At 46.2% G+C, this 17,404-nt stretch overlaps 2 protein-coding genes across 2 annotated transcripts; one reads left to right on the forward strand and one right to left on the reverse strand.

Moving 5' to 3' along the window:
• Nucleotides 1-6,671: 6,671 nt before the first annotated feature.
• Apold1 (apolipoprotein L domain containing 1) lies at nt 6,672-12,123 on the forward strand. The gene is made up of 2 exons (XM_052721203.1): nt 6,672-6,799; nt 9,015-12,123. The coding sequence occupies exon 2, from the start codon at nt 9,018-9,020 to the stop codon at nt 9,756-9,758; it is 741 nt and encodes a 246-aa protein (XP_052577163.1). The 5' UTR covers nt 6,672-6,799; nt 9,015-9,017; the 3' UTR covers nt 9,759-12,123.
• Nucleotides 12,124-14,045: 1,922 nt separating this feature from the next.
• LOC128099106 (60S acidic ribosomal protein P1-like) lies at nt 14,046-16,810 on the reverse strand. The gene has a single exon (XM_052720792.1). The coding sequence runs from the start codon at nt 15,872-15,874 to the stop codon at nt 15,500-15,502; it is 375 nt and encodes a 124-aa protein (XP_052576752.1). The 5' UTR covers nt 15,875-16,810; the 3' UTR covers nt 14,046-15,499.
• Between the last annotated feature and the right edge of the window lie 594 nt (nt 16,811-17,404).

Raw genomic sequence — 17,404 nt, forward strand, 5'->3', positions numbered from 1 at the left:
GGGTTAAGGTCATGATGGGGAAACCTACAGAGATGACCAAACCAAGCTAGTGGGAACTCATGAACTTTAGACTGAGAGCTGTGGAGCCTCCATGGGACTGGACTAGGCCCTCTGCATAAGAGAGACAGTTGTATAGCTTCGTCTGTTTGAGGGGCCCCTGGCAGTGGGATCAGGATCTATCCCTGGTGCATGAACTGGCTTTCTGGAGCCCATTACCTATGGTGGGACGCCTTGCTTAGTCTTGATGCAGCAGAGAGGGTCTTGGACCTGTCTCAACTGAATGTACCAGGCTTTGCTGACTCCCCATGGGAGGCCTTACCCTTTCAGAGGAGGGGATGGGGGGTTGGCTGGGGCAGGATAAGGCTTGGGGGAGCGGGAGGAGGGATGAGAGGGGGATCTGTGGTTGGTATGTAAATGAATAAAAAATTTCTTCATAAAGAAAAACAAAGAGCATGTACTACTTTTGCAGAGGACTCAAGTCTGGTTCCCAGTCCCCACGTCAAGTGACTGACAATGGTCTATAACTTCAGCTCCAGGGAGTCCAATCCAGCTGAAGTCCAATCCTCTTTTGGACGCCACAGTAACTTGCGCTCACATGTACATACCCATACACATACATATATACAAAATTTAAAATAAAAAACCATCAATCTTTAAAAAGAAACAGAAAAATAAAGCCATAACCTAACAAAGCAAAACCTCAAAACAGCAAAACAAAACATTGTAAATAAACTTAAACTAATCAGTGAATAATTGCAACAAACCAAAATCAGACAATGAGATGTATACAAAGCACTTTAATATAAAAAGTGGAACCAGTTTGGAGAAGGATAAGATCCAGTTGAGTCAAATTAGGTTAAAATACACTGGATATTTTCTGTAGTTGTCCATTTGTCTTTCTCTAACATGTGAACTTCACTGTAATTTTCTTTCTCACCCTGGCCAGCACAGCCATCAGATGGACACTAGACCCAGCAGTTGCTCCAAGAACCTGTATTCTTCTGCTGATTTGAGGGCAAGATAGACGACAGCTGGTCAGTGGAACCCAACAGGCTGCCCTCCAGCTTCTGGACCCTCCATGACTGGTGTGTCCCCTTCCTTTCTTTCTTCCCTCCTTCCTCCCTCTCTCTCTTTCCTTCTTTCTTTCTTTCCTTCCTTCCTTCTCTCTCTCTCTCTCTCTCTCTCTCTCTCTCTCTCTCTCTCTCTCTCTCTCTTTCTTTGTGGTTTTTGAGACAGGGTCTCTCTGTGTAGTCCTGGCTGTCCTGAAACTTGCTATGTAAACCAGGCTGGCCTTGAACTTGCAGAGATCCTCTTACCCCTGCCTGCCAGGTGCTGGGATTAAAGGAGTGCACCACCACACTCAGCTGCTTTTCCATTCTTGACTACTCCCTTAGTGTGGGAGTCTGTGGGAGTTCAGCTTCGACCTGTTCCCACCTATTGAAGGGGTCTTGGGTGGAGGAGAGAGGAATGAGGAAATGATAGGTAGAATGATAGAAAGAGATGATAAGAAAGACAGAGACACAGGATAGCTTCGGAAGGACCCTGGATCAATACCCAGACAGCCAGAGGTTTATTCAAAAGGGCCTTTTATAATATACCAAGGGGAGAGGCAAAAGACCTCCCCCTTGCAAGATCAAAGCACATTGTACAGCCAAGTGTAGCCCCTTCCAAACACCTGGTAACCACGCCTGTGGTCAAATCATCCCATTATGCAGCCCTGCTGGGTAAAGCAAGCTCAGATTCTCTGACCCTGAGTGAGGTCTCACTAGATAACCTCTGTGGGCCTCCACACCTTAGACACCAGCAGTATTTCACTTTCATCAGCCAGAGTGAGATTCCTGCTACATCCAGATGAAGGCTGAGTTTCTAAAGAAATGCCTGAGGAGGAGGAGTCCACACAAGATGGCGATGGTGCTTGGTGTTGTGTTCATCTCGGAAATGTCTGTCAGGCCGGCACTCGGCAGAGGGGCTTCTGTTGCTTACCTCTCCCCGTAGGAGAAGGATAACTTCCTGTCCCTTTATGTTTTATTGACCACATGGCTTTATTGACAAATACAGTGTAAGTAGATGGGTGCTACATCTGAACACAAGCTTTAAATATGATCTAAGGGAGATTAACCGAAAAATAAAAAATGAGCAAGGGGGAATAGGTTCTCATGTATCCCAAGCTGGCCTCGAATTCACTATATAAGCAGAGATGACCTTGACCTTCTGATCCTCCTCCTCCATCTCCCCATTGCTCGGACTGCAGGTATGCATTGTGGCTAGTACAGTCCTGGGGTTAGAATCATCACAACCTGAGAACACCAACCTCATTCCCTTTACATTCCTAGCTCCCCCTCTATGTTTCAGGATTTAACCCCCCCTAACGTCCCGGACACCCCTCTGCTGTGCCTTTGGCTCCAGCAGCTGCCCTTCTCTCCCCCAGCTACTTTTTGTCCAGGCTCAGCGCTGTACCAGTCCTCCCAGACAGTCTGTCTAGCGTTTCTGAGGTGTATTTTTTCTCCGTGGGTTTTTGTTTTGTTGTTTTGCTCCTGCACACATGTCTGGTACTTTCCACGTCAAACTGGAATGATCTGGTTTGTGTCTTTCTCTTTCAACAGACTACTCTCTGCTGAAGGCAGGGATCACATCTTTCTTAACTTTTCAAGCCCAGAATCTATGTCTGGCCTACAGGAGGTGCTCTATCCACATTAGTGGAGTTGAAATAAACCAAATCAAACATCAACAAAAGAAAACTCCGAGTTGTGTCAAAGCCTCTGGCTTATGAGGCGGATCACACAGTGATTGGCTCTTTTGAACAGAAATAGAGTAACATGTGACAGACATCCACTCTCCCTCACGTACTGCTTTCCCCTTTGTGAATACTCCCCCAGGGGGGACAAAACCAAAGAGGGAAATGTGCACAGATGTCCTGGCAACTGTAGCTATAACAGTGAAAACTGGAAGCAGTCCAAATGTCTAACAGGGAAGTGACTGAGCAAACAATGGGATTATTATATAGCTATTAAAAATGACAGAGGTGAGAACTGTCAGCATGGAGAGTTATGCACTGGCAGGAACGCTGAGTGGAAAAAGAACACAGACTAGCGTTTGAGGGTGTGTGTGCACAGTCATAAAGATCAGAGGCCAATCTGGATAAAAACGAAAATGGCTGCAGTTCAGAGTCCTCTGGATGTTTTGGAAGATTCCATCCGTTTATGACAATCATAGTTGAGATCTCACGCAATCCTTAGAGGATCGTGCAGAACGTAGTGTGGTGGCACATGCATGTAATCCAAGCACTTGGGCGGTGGAGGCAGGAGGATCAGGATTTCAAGGCTATCCTCTGATACATGGTAAGTTTGAGACTAGCCTGAGTTGCCTGAGACCTGGACTCAAAGAAACAAAGCAAAAGTTGGACATTGTGCCTTACCTCTTTCATCCCAGTGGAGGCAGAGGCAGGCAGATCTCTGTTTGAGGACAGACAGGGCTACATAGTGAGTCCCTGACTCAGAAAACAACAATAAAACAAAAACATCACACCGTCTTCAGAGGCTGGGGAGAGATGACTCAGTGCTTACGAGCATGAGCTGCTCTGGTGGAGGACCTGGGTCTGGTCCCTAGCATCCATACCAGGCAGCTCACAACAGCCTATAACTCTAGTTCCAGGGGGACCTGATGTTCTCTTCTGGATTCCAAAGGTGTTGTACTCACATGCACATGCCTATATAGACACAGACAAACATACACTCTCTCTGAAAAAGTTTTAAGCCTTCAGAATAAATACTCTATGCTATCTACCAGGTAGAATATTCTAAAGAGGTATTTAATGTCAACTTCTCAACATTGTTATGAAAACAGTGACTTCTCCTCCTCCTTCTTCCCCCTCCCGCCACCGCCACCCCAGATCTTATTATGAAACCAGAATGGTCTCAAATTTGATATTCTTCTGTCTCCGCCTCCTGAGTGCACAGCTGCAGATGTGTTTCAGCACTCTATCTCGGGTGTGTGCTCATGTGTATGTGAGTGTTTTATTGCTGTGGTGAAATGCCAGGACCAAAACCAACTAAAGGAGAAAAGGCTTTTCCTCTTGTGCTCCACCATCCAGGGATGTCAGGGCAGGAACTCAGTTCAAGGCAGGAGCTGATGCAGGGACCGCAGGGACCACAGAAGAACAAGGTTCCCCGGCTTCCTTTCTCTGCTTGCCAGTTTTCCTGCTATACACTCCAGGACCAGGTATCTGCTCAGGAACGGCGCCCACAGTGAGCTGAGCCCTTCTACATCAATCACTACACAAGAAAGTGCCCCACAGACTGAGTTCCCTCTTCCCAGATGATCCTGTCTGTCAAACTGCCAAAACCTAACCAGGATGAATTTGTGTGTATGGGCAAAATGTGTGTGTGTGTGTGTGTGTGTGTGTGTGTGTGTGTGTGTGTGTGTATGTGTGTTGTGTGAGCTGGCCTGGAACTCTATGTAGCCCAGGCTGGCTTGGGCCTCACTGTATAGCTCATACCGACCTTCTACAGTTTGGATGTGACCCCCAAAGGTCCATGATTTGAAAGCTTGGTCTCCAGCATGGCACTGTCACAAGGTGGTGGAACTTTTAGGGGTTGGATCTAATGAGAGGGCTGTGCTTGTTTGGTGTGTTTGGTGACATGCCATTGAAGGTGATCATCGTGTGGAACCCCAATTCCCTCTTCTTCCTCTGTGTTTTGCTTTTCTAAGGTATGAGCAGTTTGCCACACACCCTTGCCCTGATGTGCTGCCCAAAGCAATGGGGCTAACAGGTCGTGCACTGGAACCTCAAAGCTGTGAGGAAAATAAGTCTGTTTTTCTTTCTCCCCCTCTACCGTCCATGTGTGTATATGTACATGTACATGCATGTGGAGGTGAGAACAATAACTGAGTATAACTCCTCATGTGCCGGCTGCCTTTGCGTTGTTGAGGTAGACAGAGCTCGTGAAGCTGGCTGGGCTGCCCAACCAGTGACACCACACTTGGTCTTTCTTAATGTAGGTTCTGAGGACTGGACTCAGGTCTGTATACTTCTGAGTTCCACTCTACAGCCCAGGCTGACCTTGAACTTTTAGCAACTATGATGTTTCAGCTTTCCAGGTGCTGGGATTGCAGGCTTGTGCCACCATGCCCAGCCATTCTGCCTCTTACCTCAAAAGTACAAGTCGATACTGGAGCCACCTTGCTTGAAGTTACGTTTATTCTGTTAGGAACTATAACCAGAATGTTTGGACATGGACTAAATTCAGACTGATCAAGTTCAAAAGCAGCAGAATGTAACAGCAAGTGGCATTGCTCTGATAAAGACAGATTATCGATACGAAATCGAGGGGCTTAATTGTGTTCTACAATGACAGAGCCCTTGAGATTTTCCGAATGAGACAGAGGCAAGAGGATAAATACAAGTTCAATGCCAGCCTGGTCTTTGTAATGAGTTCTAGGTCAGCCAGGGCTCCATAGTGAGACCCCACGTCACAGAAACAAAACGAAATACTCCAGATGAACTAGGGAGGTTTTGAGGGTTTTTGTTTGTTTTGTTTTTTGGAAGCAGGGTCTTACACAGCCCAGGCTGGATTCTAACTAGTTATGTATCTGAGGATGACCCTGAATGTCTAACCCTCAAGCTTTTACTTCCTAGTGCTGTGATTACTGGTGTGGACCACCATGATGAATTTATGGGGTGCGGGTGTGTATGTGTAGCCTCCTGCCCACTAATCTACTGAACCCCCAGCTGGAGACATGAATCATTAAGTGAAAACCAGTTTGGCCTTCCTAATCTGAAATCGACAGTGTCAGACAAAGGATCCTGTATTAGGGGCAACCGCCTTATGACTAGTTTCTGGACTAAGCTCCACCCACCTCTGGCGGCTTCAGGGACAGATAGCTATGGTGTATCTCCACAATCTGGTCTGTGTAAGCGCACAGAAGACGCACTCATTTTCCTGCCTGTATTATCTATAATAGATAACTGCCCTGATGAGGAACCTGAGGATAGAATTCACGCATTTAACCATCATGTGAGCCACAGCTCATGCTTCAGATGAAAACCCCGGAAGCCATCATCTCTCTGCTGCATGGGAAGTGTATAATTAGCTCGGTGTGCAGCTTGACCCCAGTGATTTTTCTGACGCACTTGGCCCTCAGTGTATGCCCTTTCTGAGACCTCCTGTGTCTTCTCCACAGCTGGAGATGCCCAAAACTGCACGCAGCACTTCCCGTGGGTGTGGCCTTGCGTTCTTAGGCGCTCCTTGGTGCTGGCTGCCCCCACCCCCCAATGGGTCACATGTTTCAGCTACTCACAGACCCACGGAACTCTTTGAAATGGACCATGAGTGGCTCTATCAATTGTAATTGAGTTTTCCAGTCCCTCCTATTTCTTTTTAAAAAATGATTCTCTGATAGAGTCTTCTCAAAGAAACACTATAATTGGGCAGCCTGGGGCATGTGGGAAAGCCTCCCGATGCGTCAGTAGCTATTCTCAGGAGAGGAAAGGCAGGGTATCCCCACTGGGGGATGACGGCACTTGTTTCAAGTTGGGGAAGAGCCTGTGGTTCTCTTCCTGCGTTTGGAGGGGAAAGCGAACACACAATGTTCATTTCCTAAATACGGGATGTGCTTTGCTAGCGGCTCATTTTCCAACATGTCATATCCTGGCTGAAGGCAGCAGGGGTCAGGACAGGAAACAGCCACTTCTCAGAATGAGACAAGGCTTTCCCAGAGCGGTCATTGGCTCCTGGGAACTATAAAGCACGCTCATCCAGAAACGGCCACCTACTTTTCTTCCTGGAGGCCAGAGTGAAGGGTAAGTGCGGAGTCCAAGGGGATGGGTCTGAAATGGGATTGGTGACATGGGGGTCAACTCTTAGGCCATCTTGTACTTGGAGCGACTTTTGCTCCTTCGTTCTTTTTACCTGAAAACTTCTTACTGGTCAGATGGCTCACGGAGGCCAACAAGGAGCAGCAGGTCTCCTGAGTCAGGAGACCCGTGCTCTTCACAGAGCCCTGGGAAGCATCGGCTGGATTTGCAGCCTGTCTCTAAAATCCTCCATCTTAATAGATTCGGATGAGTTCTGGCTGTGTGTGCTGATGCAAGCCTGAGATCCTAGTACTCAGGAGGTGGAAGCTGGAGGATCAGGAGTTTGAGGCCAACTTGAACTTAATAAGATCCTGTCTTTAAAAAAAAAAGACAAAAACAACAAATGGAAAGAGAAGAAAATATTTAATAATTTCTGCCCTGATATTTGAGTTTTGATATGCTCTTTCTGTGACTAATTTGACATTTCTAAGACGTTCTGAATGGTAGAAAGTAGAGTGGGTATGAAAATGGGAGTTTCGGGCAACCAGGACAGATGAACTGTCTCCATTAGTCACCTTTTATGACCCAAGGATGCCTTCAGGGAGTTGCTTCTCCCCCCACCCCCTTCTTTTTTTGCCTTGAGACAGGCACTTGTTAGGTAGCCTTAGATGGCTTAGAAGTCAATATTTAGACCAGGTTGGCCTCTCAAGGATCCAGCCTCTGCCTCCCAAGTGCTAGGATTAGAGGTGTTTGTCACCACACTGGACTTGGCTATTTATTTTATTCCGTTGGTTAGTCTTTCTTTCTTTTTTTAATGACACTTTAGAAGAGACATAGTATTAATTGGATGTAATTTAGTTTTAATTAAGCTTCCACCAAAGATCAAGATGTCTGAGGACTTTAGGATCTTAAATTAGAATAAATAACAAATTATATCTTAGAAACAAAGTCTAGCAGAAGAGAGTGACTTCAGAAAAGCAGCTGACTTAGAAAGAGTAGGTATTTATTTATTTAAATTAACACAGTATTAGGGTTTATTTTGGCATTTTCAAGCAGAATTTGTTTTTGTTGTTTCTTCTCCCTCTCTTTCTCCTACACCCCTTTGCCCTAACCTTTCCCTCCTTTTTTTGAGACAAGATTTCCTCATGTAACCTAGGCTAACCTTGAATTCACTATGTAGCTCAGGATAGCCTTGCTAGAAAGAATCGTTTCTTTAGTTTGATAGATAATATACTTTTTGAGGTTGGTTATGTGTGTGGAGGGAGGAGAGGGATGGCAGGAGGGAAGAGGATCCAACTTGATCCAAGGAAGCGTTCAGAAGTTGCTATCCCCCCACCCCCTTTCTTTGTTTGCCCTGAAACAGGCTCTTGTTATGTAGCCTTGGATGGCCTAGAACTCAATATTTAGACCAGGTTGACCTTGAACTCTCAATGATCCTCTGTTTCCCAAGTGCTGGATTAGAGGGAGGGAGGGATGGGAGAGAGAGAGAGAACACGAAACTGCTGTATCTCAAGTCTCTAGGATGCAGGTCTCCACATATTTGAAAAGCTCTTGTTACGTGCCCAGTTTGCCACTTGTAAAGTGTTTTTCTTCTTTTTCATGGTTCTTATTTGCCAGGGGAAGGAGGAGGGGGTATAGGATGGGGTGTCATACCCAGAGCTTTGCACTTGCTGGGCAATGGCTCTACCGTTGAGGTAGACCTTCAGCCCAAAGGTCATCTTGAAGACAGAGCGAAGTCTTGGTATTGGAGCAGCCTTCTAATAGTCTCCACCTTCACGCTTAAATCTTATTTAACCAGAGGATGAAGTCCGTAGATTCTGTTCCCTGGGAGAAAATCAGAGGACAGCGTAATCTCTATTTGCATGCGCAGTTAACAGGTTCTGAAAACTTGTATGGCTTGTCCCAGACTCCAGAGCTAGCCTTTGAAAACTTGACACATGACCCAATGGTAACCTACCGCACCGTTCCCCCACGCCCTGAGGGGTAGTAATGGATATTTATTTATTTATTCATGTATTTATTTCTGCGGCGTTGGGGGTAAAGGTAGGGGTTGCATGCTAGCCAAGTGATCTCCCATTAAGATACACCTCCAGCCTAAGGTCTATTTAATCTTTGAAGACTCCCTCTTGTGCACCAGCCAGCTCTAGGCTTGGGCAGCGGCGGGCGTGGAGACTCCGGGGCTAACTGCGTGTCTGTGTGTCCCCCCCCCCCCCCCCCCCAGGGCATGGAGAGGCTGGCGGCCTGGGAGCCGCAGGGCGTGGATGCGCTGCGGCGCTTCCAAGGACTGCTGCTGGACCGCCGCGGCAGGCTGCACGGCCAAGTGCTGCGCCTGCGCGAAGTGGCCCGGAGGCTGGAGCGTCTACGCCGGCGCTCCCTGGCGGCCAACGTGGCCGGCAGCTCTCTGAGCGCCGCGGGCGCCATGGCCGCCATCGTGGGGCTGTCACTCAGCCCGGTCACCCTGGGGGCCTCGCTCGTGGCCTCGGCCGTGGGCCTAGGGGTGGCCACCGCCGGAGGGGCGGTCACCATCACGTCCGACCTCTCTCTGATCTTCTGCAATTCCCGGGAGGTGCGGAGGGTGCAGGAGATCGCCGCCACCTGTCAGGACCAGATGCGCGAGCTCCTGAGCTGCTTGGAGTTCTTCTGTCAGTGGCAGGGCCGCGGGGACCGCCAGCTGCTGCAGAGCGGGAGGGACGCCTCCATGGCCCTTTACAACTCTGTGTACTTCATCGTCTTCTTCGGCTCACGGGGCTTCCTCATCCCCAGGCGTGCCGAGGGGGCCACCAAAGTCAGCCAGGCCGTGCTGAAGGCCAAGATTCAGAAACTGTCTGAGAGCCTGGAGTCCTGCACCGGCGCCCTGGATGAGTTTAGTGAGCAGCTGGAGTCCCGGGTCCGGCTCTGCAGCAAGGCCGGCCGCGGCCACAACCTCAGAATCTCCGCTGATCAGGATGCCGCGTTGTTTTTCTAAGAACATCCTTTACCTACATGGGATGTTCTAGATCTGTAGCATCCACGGGGAAGCGCCACATGGGTGGAGTGCAAAGGATGACAGACACTGTTCTTATGGGATGTTGGTCCTCAACTCCTTGCGTGTGAGGGACTTTTTCACTTGTGGAATCCCAATGGAGTATGTGACCCTAAACCACCCACTTTGATGGTGGGGGGCAAAAATCCTTTTTGACCGCACACAGCTAGGCGGACTCTCCCTTTTTAGAGTTATGGGGGAGGGGACCTTGATGGTTTGAGCTGGGGTCTGGAGAGGTGTCCTCCTCTGGGACCTCTGTAAGTTCTTACTAGAATCCTGAGATTCTCAAAAGATTGGCCAGAGGAGACATTTGCTTTACAACTTAGCTTCTACAGTTCCTGATACACAGAACTCCAGAATCCCAAACAAGAAAGACCCGCACTTGTCTTGGTGAGGATTGTAGACACAGACTGGGCCTCGGAGCTGACTCGGTCAGTTTATCCATTCACAGACCCTGCCTGAGTATTGCATAGACTTTTTTTTTCTCAGAGTGGCTTCACATCTACACCTGCAGGTACCCCGAGAAGGAAAGCCACCCCAAAAGAGTCACTTGAATTCAAACCCACCTCCTCTGCTTCCACAAAGAAGCTGAGGGGGAAATGAAGCCCCTAACAATTTCCATGGCTGACCTGGTAGCATAGAGCCGAGAGCAATGGCCTTTGAGTTAAACAGTCCTGGAGCTATTACAGGGTTTGTCACTATGGTGTGACTTAGCCACCTCACCTTGTTGAGACTTGGTTTGTTCAGTGGAACATGGATAGGGGGGTAAGAGCTCACCCTACTGTGAAGCCTTGAAACAAGAATGACAAGCAGAGTCTAGGTCACAAAATGTGGTTTCCGGCCTGGCTCCTGGCTATCACCTGGGAGCTTGTTGGAAAGGTAAACTGTTGGGCTTCAACATAAATGTTTCAGATTTATGAAATCAGAAACTGTAGATATGAGACCCATCACTGCCTCATTCTAATGACCCATAACATTTGAAAATTGTGGCAAGAAATATTCATTTCTAGCCAGGTGTGGTGGTATATACCTGTAAGCTTAGCACTTGGAGATGGAGGCGGTGGACCAGAACTTCAGGGTCATCCTTGGCTACATAGTAAACTCAAGGCCGCCCAGGATTATAGGACTCTGATCTCAAAAACCAAAACCAAACCAAACCAGCAAAAAGCTAACCTGACTCCCTTTAATAGATTTTTTCAAAGTCTCTCCAGGGACTTGTGATCTTCAGAATCATTCACAGAAAGCCCAGGACAGACTGGCCCAGAAGCTAAATAAAGACTATGCTGTGTGCACATAAAGCCAGTTACTCTGTCCCCTATGAACTAGGAGATGGTACACCACAGGCCTGTAGAGGGCAGTGTGGCCCGTTCCTTGTAGAAACTGGTACAGAAAGGAATGTGAACTTCACCAGAACAACCCATTTTTCTCTAGTCTCTGAAAACTCTAGACGACATAACTTTATTTATTTAAAATGTGTTATTTAATTACTGCCTATTATTTACATTTGATTTTATTTAACCATCACATTTAGAAAATAATAAGAATAGTAAATGTCTGAATGGGAGTCTCTTGTGGCTCTTTTCAAGATGTCAAGTTTGAATTTCTAGTCTTTTTCCCTTTGAGGGGATTCTCTCCTCTAGTGTTTTACATGATCCTTGTAAGTAAGATGGGGGAGTCCTGAATAGAGAGACTAAGCTGATTTTTAAACTGGGAAATGGAGTCTTGAATTATGGATTATATGGATGATTAAGCCTATGTGTCCTGAAGGTACTTTGCCAGAGCACAACACTTGACTTGAAAAGAAACCCTGGAATTTAGTTCAGGGATAGGGGAGCAAATAGAGACGTGTGAAGGAAGCGTTTAGACCTTGGGAGCCTGATGTCCTATGAAATTCTGTCCTATAAGATTGTGTGATGGTAGAGATACGTTGCATTTTTGACTCTGGGGGCTTAAGAACCTGTTAACTATGTTTAAGAAAGTACTTCTAATTTATTCAATGTCTTCCTAAATTATCCTAAAAAAATAAGCTGGAAAGTCTTTGGGACCATACCCAAGAAACCTTGGTTGTATTTTTAAATTATTTAATGTTATACATTTGTACAACTCCTATGCTTCCCAATGATGGCCATGTGTCGGAGGGGAAACAATTTTGGCATGAGGGGGAGGGGCTGCTGTTTCTATATTTGTTTTCTTCTCCTATAAATTGTAATTGAGCCATATCTTGGTTTAATTTGACATTGATTCTTTTTTTTTTCCCGGGGGCGGGGGAGATACTGTCTGGGATTAAAAGAGTATGCCACCATGCCTAGCTTGTTGTTTTGTTTTGTTTTTTTTAAAACTAGTGTCATTTCTAGACCGCCTTGTGTGAATGCTGGAGTACACTTTATACTGTCCTTATATCATTCAGCTAAAGCCATTCCCTTATGCCATATGCTGAGCTGTTCCTTATAAACCAAGATGGGAGTATTTTGAATCTAGCTAAGTACTAAAGTTCTGCTTTCATCAGTGGTCTGCTTTATGCGTGTATGGAAGAGTGTCTATTTTCTATCAGTAGTTGGATATAGTAGTAACTCAGCATGCAACCAGGGCATGGTGGCAGAAGGGTTGAGAGTTTCAGGACACCTGAGCTACATAATGAGGCCTTACTTCAAAAACAAAACAACAACAAAAGCTGAGAACACATTTGAGTAGTTCACTGTTTGGCTGTGTTTTTAGGGATTGCTTGATACAGAAGGATTATTCATTTTCTTATGTGTATGCATGTTGTGAAGATTGGAGTCTTTATGAGGAGTTAAAGTCCGTTTAAATTGATCCTAGAGACAGATTGTTTACTCCTTTCATGGGACTGTGGAGTGGGTTTTCCCTTCTATAAGCAAACAGGTTGAAAGGGTTTGTTGCAAAAGAGAAGAGAGAGAGAGAGAGAGAGAGAGAGAGAGAGAGAGAGAGAGAGAGAGAGAGAGAGAGATGCCAGGTTTGGAACATACATGTTTATACTAAATGTTGGAATGTTTCTCTGTTCTTTCCTTGGCTTTACAATCTTCGGGACTGTTTTGTTGCTCAGCAAAGGGAATTCATTTGGTCTGCATCTTAAAGCTCTAATAAAGCGACATTCTGTTCCATTAAGTAATAATCCTTCTGGCTGGAGAGATGGCTCAGCAATTAAGAGAGCTTGTTACTCTTGCAGATTGTACCAGGGTTTGATTCCCAGCACCTACATGATAGTTCACAACCATCTGTAGCTCCCATTCCAGGGGATGTTCTCTTCTGACATCCGAGGGCACCAGCCGCATATATGGTACACATACATATATATGGGCAAAATATTCATACACATAAAATAAAGAAATCTTAGAAAGACAAAAAAAAAAAAAAGAGATAATCTGTAGCAAGTATTCTGCTCCTAACTCCATTGTATTTGTCCTAGACACCTGCCACTTCCAGTACGGTGAATGTCAAAGGTAAAAGTCTTTGCTGAGGGGAAGAGGGGAGCGGTGTAGAGACTGTTCTAGATTGGGTACCTCAAACAGTCAACATCATATATCTCTCCTTCAGTGACTTGGTATGAAAAATAAAAGAAATTAGACAAGGAGGTTGTATGGGGGCTGATTTGATGGTTCAGTGCTTAAGAGTATTTGCTATTCTTTTACAGGACCCAAGTTTGGTTCCAGCACCCATTTAGTTGGCTCACAACTATATGGAACTCCAACTTCAGGGGGATTTAACGCCCTCTCCTGGCCTCTGTGGTCACCTGCATACCCTCATACAGAGAGGTCGTTCAGAGATAAGTGGAGACAGAGCTGAATGTGGGAGCCTAGTTCATTTCTCCCACGGCAGTGAGTTAGTCCTTCCCTTTCGATCGGAGGAGGCGGCTCAAGTCTAAAATCTTTTTATTTTCTCATAGTTACTTAGTCCCGCGTTTGTCTTTGAATGCACTTAAGCTATATGAATCAATTGTTTAATCCAATTATATACAGGAATTCCTGTGTTATCTAGAAAGCAGTCTTTAGCCATCTGGAAAAATTGAAAGTGGGTTGGTCCTGGTGACACGTGTGGGTAATCCCAGTACTCAGAAGGCCGAGGCAGGAGGTGAAGGAAGGAAGGTCAGCAATTCAAGGTCAGCTTTAGCTATGGAGATCAGCCTGAGCTCCATGAGACCCCATCTCAAAAAAAAAAAAAAAAAAAGCATTCAGAATTATCAGTTGTGGCGAGGTATGGTATCTATTCCTAAAATCCAGCCCTAGGGAGCCCCAGGGAGGAGGGTGAAGAATTCAAGGCTAGCCTGGTCTACAGAGACCTAACTGAAAAACAAAACAAAGCAAAAGCCTTGCTGTGGTTGCCACAGGCAGTGGGGTCTGATGCTCTGGAGTGGTCTCACTCTAATTGCCCATCTATGCACCTGCACTTTAGAAACATTCCTAGGTCTAGAAGTTGCCCTGGTCTGTGTCAGCTCCACTGTTCACCACAGCCAGCCACAAGCTGGAGTCCTCTCCTTGCTGAAGCATACGGAATTCCTATAGTAACAAGCATCCCCTCAGTTAATGACCACAGTCCCTTGTTGATAGGAGTTTGGAAAGTTACTTCTGTTCATGGCAAACCTGAAAGAGGGGATGTAAACCCTCTGTGGGCTGGAGCTGGACAAGGAAGGCCCTAAGATCTGGGAATGTTCTGTTAGCAACCAGAGTTGCTGGAAGGGAAATTGTGTTGATAGAGTGAGTCCCATCTGGGGACCAGGAATGCATATTTGGGATCCTCAGCAGCTGCTGCCTGGCCAGCACTGACACTGGGCTGTGGAGAGTGTGGCTTTGCTGTGGCCTCACTGTTTAATGATGTTTTGTATCTCCACTGTAACACCACCCCCAAAACCATACCCAAAGTGGGGTGCAGAAAGGCCTGATGTCTGCTTGATCCCAGAGCTTAGGCCAGGAGCAACTGCCAAGGTCTCTGGCTCCCTACCCACAGCTAGATGCTGACTGGTTCTCAGGGCCAAATTTGTGAAGATAGATGAAATTGACAGAGGCTATTTGTATAGGTAGAGCTGGGAGGGAGTGATCCCTCAAATCTTTCTCATAGGTGGAAGCTGCTTTTTCTAAATCAACAAACACCACTGCTCTCACCTTATGACTTAAATTGAACTCTCACAATGTAGTTAAAAACTATTATTATGCTGGGTGGTGGTGGTACACACCTTTAATCCCAGCACTTGGGAGGCAGAGGCAGGCAGATCTCTGAGTTCGAGGCCAACCTGGTTTACAAAGGAAGTCCCAGGACAGCTAGGACTGTTAAACAGAGAAACCCTGTCTCAAAAAACAAAAACAAAAAAAACCTATTATTGTTGTTGTTGTTCTTTTAGCTAGACTTGGTGGTGCACGTGTATAATCCTAGCACTTGGAAAGTAAAGGCAAAAAAATAAAGAGCTCAAGGCCAGCTTCAGCTACATAGGAAATTTGAGGTCATCTTGGCCTATGACCCTGTCTCAAAAAACCAACAATCAAAACCAATACTTGTAGCTGGAGTTTTCTCCAGTCCTGCTCAGGCCCGCAGCCACTCAGGCCCAAGTAAATACACAGAGACTTATATTACTTATAAACTGTATGGCTGTGGCAGGATTCTTGCTATCTAGTTTTTGTTTTTTGGTTTTTTTTATACAGGTTCACCTTTTTATTGGACATGTTAACAAAAGAGGTTTAGTCAAAAAGACCAAAGCCCATGTCATCATCAGACTCCTTAGATTCTTCCTTCTTTGCTTCCACTTTCTTCTCCTCAGCTGGGATAGCAGCAGTAGAGGGGGCAGGACTGCCTGTTGGCATGGCTCCAGCTGATGGAGAAGGCCCACCAGCCCCTACATTGCAGATGAGGTTCCCAATACTGACATTGGCCAGGGCCTTTGTAAACAAGCCAGGCCAGAAAGGTTCAACACTGACACCAGCTGCTTTAATGAGGGCATTGATCTTGTCCTCAGTGACCATCACCTCATCATTGTACAGGATGAGGGAGGAGTAGATGCAGGCGAGCTCGGAGATGGAGGCCATGTTGTGGACTGCCGGCAAGGTGCTAGTCATTGGATGAAGTAAGGGCCTCACCCCAATGTGGCCTTAGCTTCCTCAGAAGAACCAAGCACCTTGGAGGCAGCTGAGGAAAAAAAAAAGGCTATCTAGTTCTTATATCTTAAATTAACCCATTTCTATTAATCTATAAGTTGCCACGTGGCTTGTGGCTCACTGGTACTTTATATCTTGCTTCTCATGGCAGCAGTTGGCAGCATCTCCTGATTCAGCCTTCTACTTCCCAGAATTCTCCTCTCTCCTTATCCCACCTATACTATACTTCCTGCCTGACTACTGGCCCATCAGCATTTTATTTATCAATCAATCAGAGCAACACGTTCACAGCATACAGAAAGACATCCCCAGCAAATACTTCTTTCAGTGCTTATAAAATTAGATTCTGGCAAAATGTAAAACCTTTCTGGTAAAGTATTTAATAATCATAGCTAACAATTATTAAGAACTTACTAGTCTGTTCTAAGTACAGTTTGACTATATTATCTCATTTAATGTATAATAGTCTCATCAAATGGACACTCTAGTCACCTTGTCTTGTTAGATACTATGAGGAACTTGAGAGGGCACACAATGAGAGTAACCCAAGATTTGAGTTCTAGAATGGTCTGATTCTAGACTTATGCTCTTCCCTATTCTATTAGTGCATATAGTTCTGCCTAGCATAGTGTCTCATGTGTCTAATCCTACTATGCTGAAAGCTGAGACAGGAAGATTATGAGTTCAAGGCCAACCTGGGCTACAGAGTGAAGTGTAGGCCAGCCTGGGATACAGAGTAAGATCTTGTCTAAAAAACAAGGAAGGAAGGAAGGAAGGAAGGAAGGAAGGAAGGAAGGAAGGAAGGAAGGAAGGAAAAAAGGAAGGAAGGAAGGAAGGAAAAAAGGAAGGAAGGAAGGAAGGAAAAAAGGAAGGAAGGAAGGAAGGAAAAAAGGAAGGAAGGAAGGGTGGAAGGAAATCCAAAGCCAAGGGTGAGGCCTTAGCTCTTTGAAAACAAAACAGAACAAAACTGGAATGGCAGGTGGAAAGAGAAGGAATCTGTGCTAATTGCTGAGGTGCTGAGATCTTCAGTGTTATCAGAGGCAATACAGCCGTGAAAAAAGCGGTTACTCTGTGTACTGGCTAATTTTACGTCAACTTGACACAAGCTTAAGTCATTTGGGAAGATGGAACCTCAGCTGAGAAAATGTCCCCACCAAGATGACCTCTGGGCTAGCCTGTGGTGAGCTTTCTTGTTTGATGGTGGATGTGGGAATGCCCAGCCCACTGCCGGTGCTCCCCCCAACCCCGCCCCCCCCCGTGGTCCTGGGTGATAGAAAGTAGGCTGAGGCAGCCATGAGGAAGAACCCAGTAAGTAGCATCCCTCCAGGCTTCTGCTTCCTCCAGGTTCCCGTCTCCAGCTCCCGCCCTGACTTCCCTGGATGATGGACTGTGAGGTGGAAGCCAAATAAACCCTTTTCTCCTGAAGTTGCTTTTGGTCACGGTGTCTTATCACAGCAATAGAAACTAAAACAATCAACAAACCTCTTAAAA

Source organism: Peromyscus californicus, unplaced genomic scaffold (genome assembly GCF_007827085.1).
Source record: "Peromyscus californicus insignis strain IS unplaced genomic scaffold, ASM782708v3 Scaffold_6__1_contigs__length_162567912, whole genome shotgun sequence".
NCBI classification, from domain to species: Eukaryota; Metazoa; Chordata; class Mammalia; order Rodentia; family Cricetidae; genus Peromyscus; species Peromyscus californicus.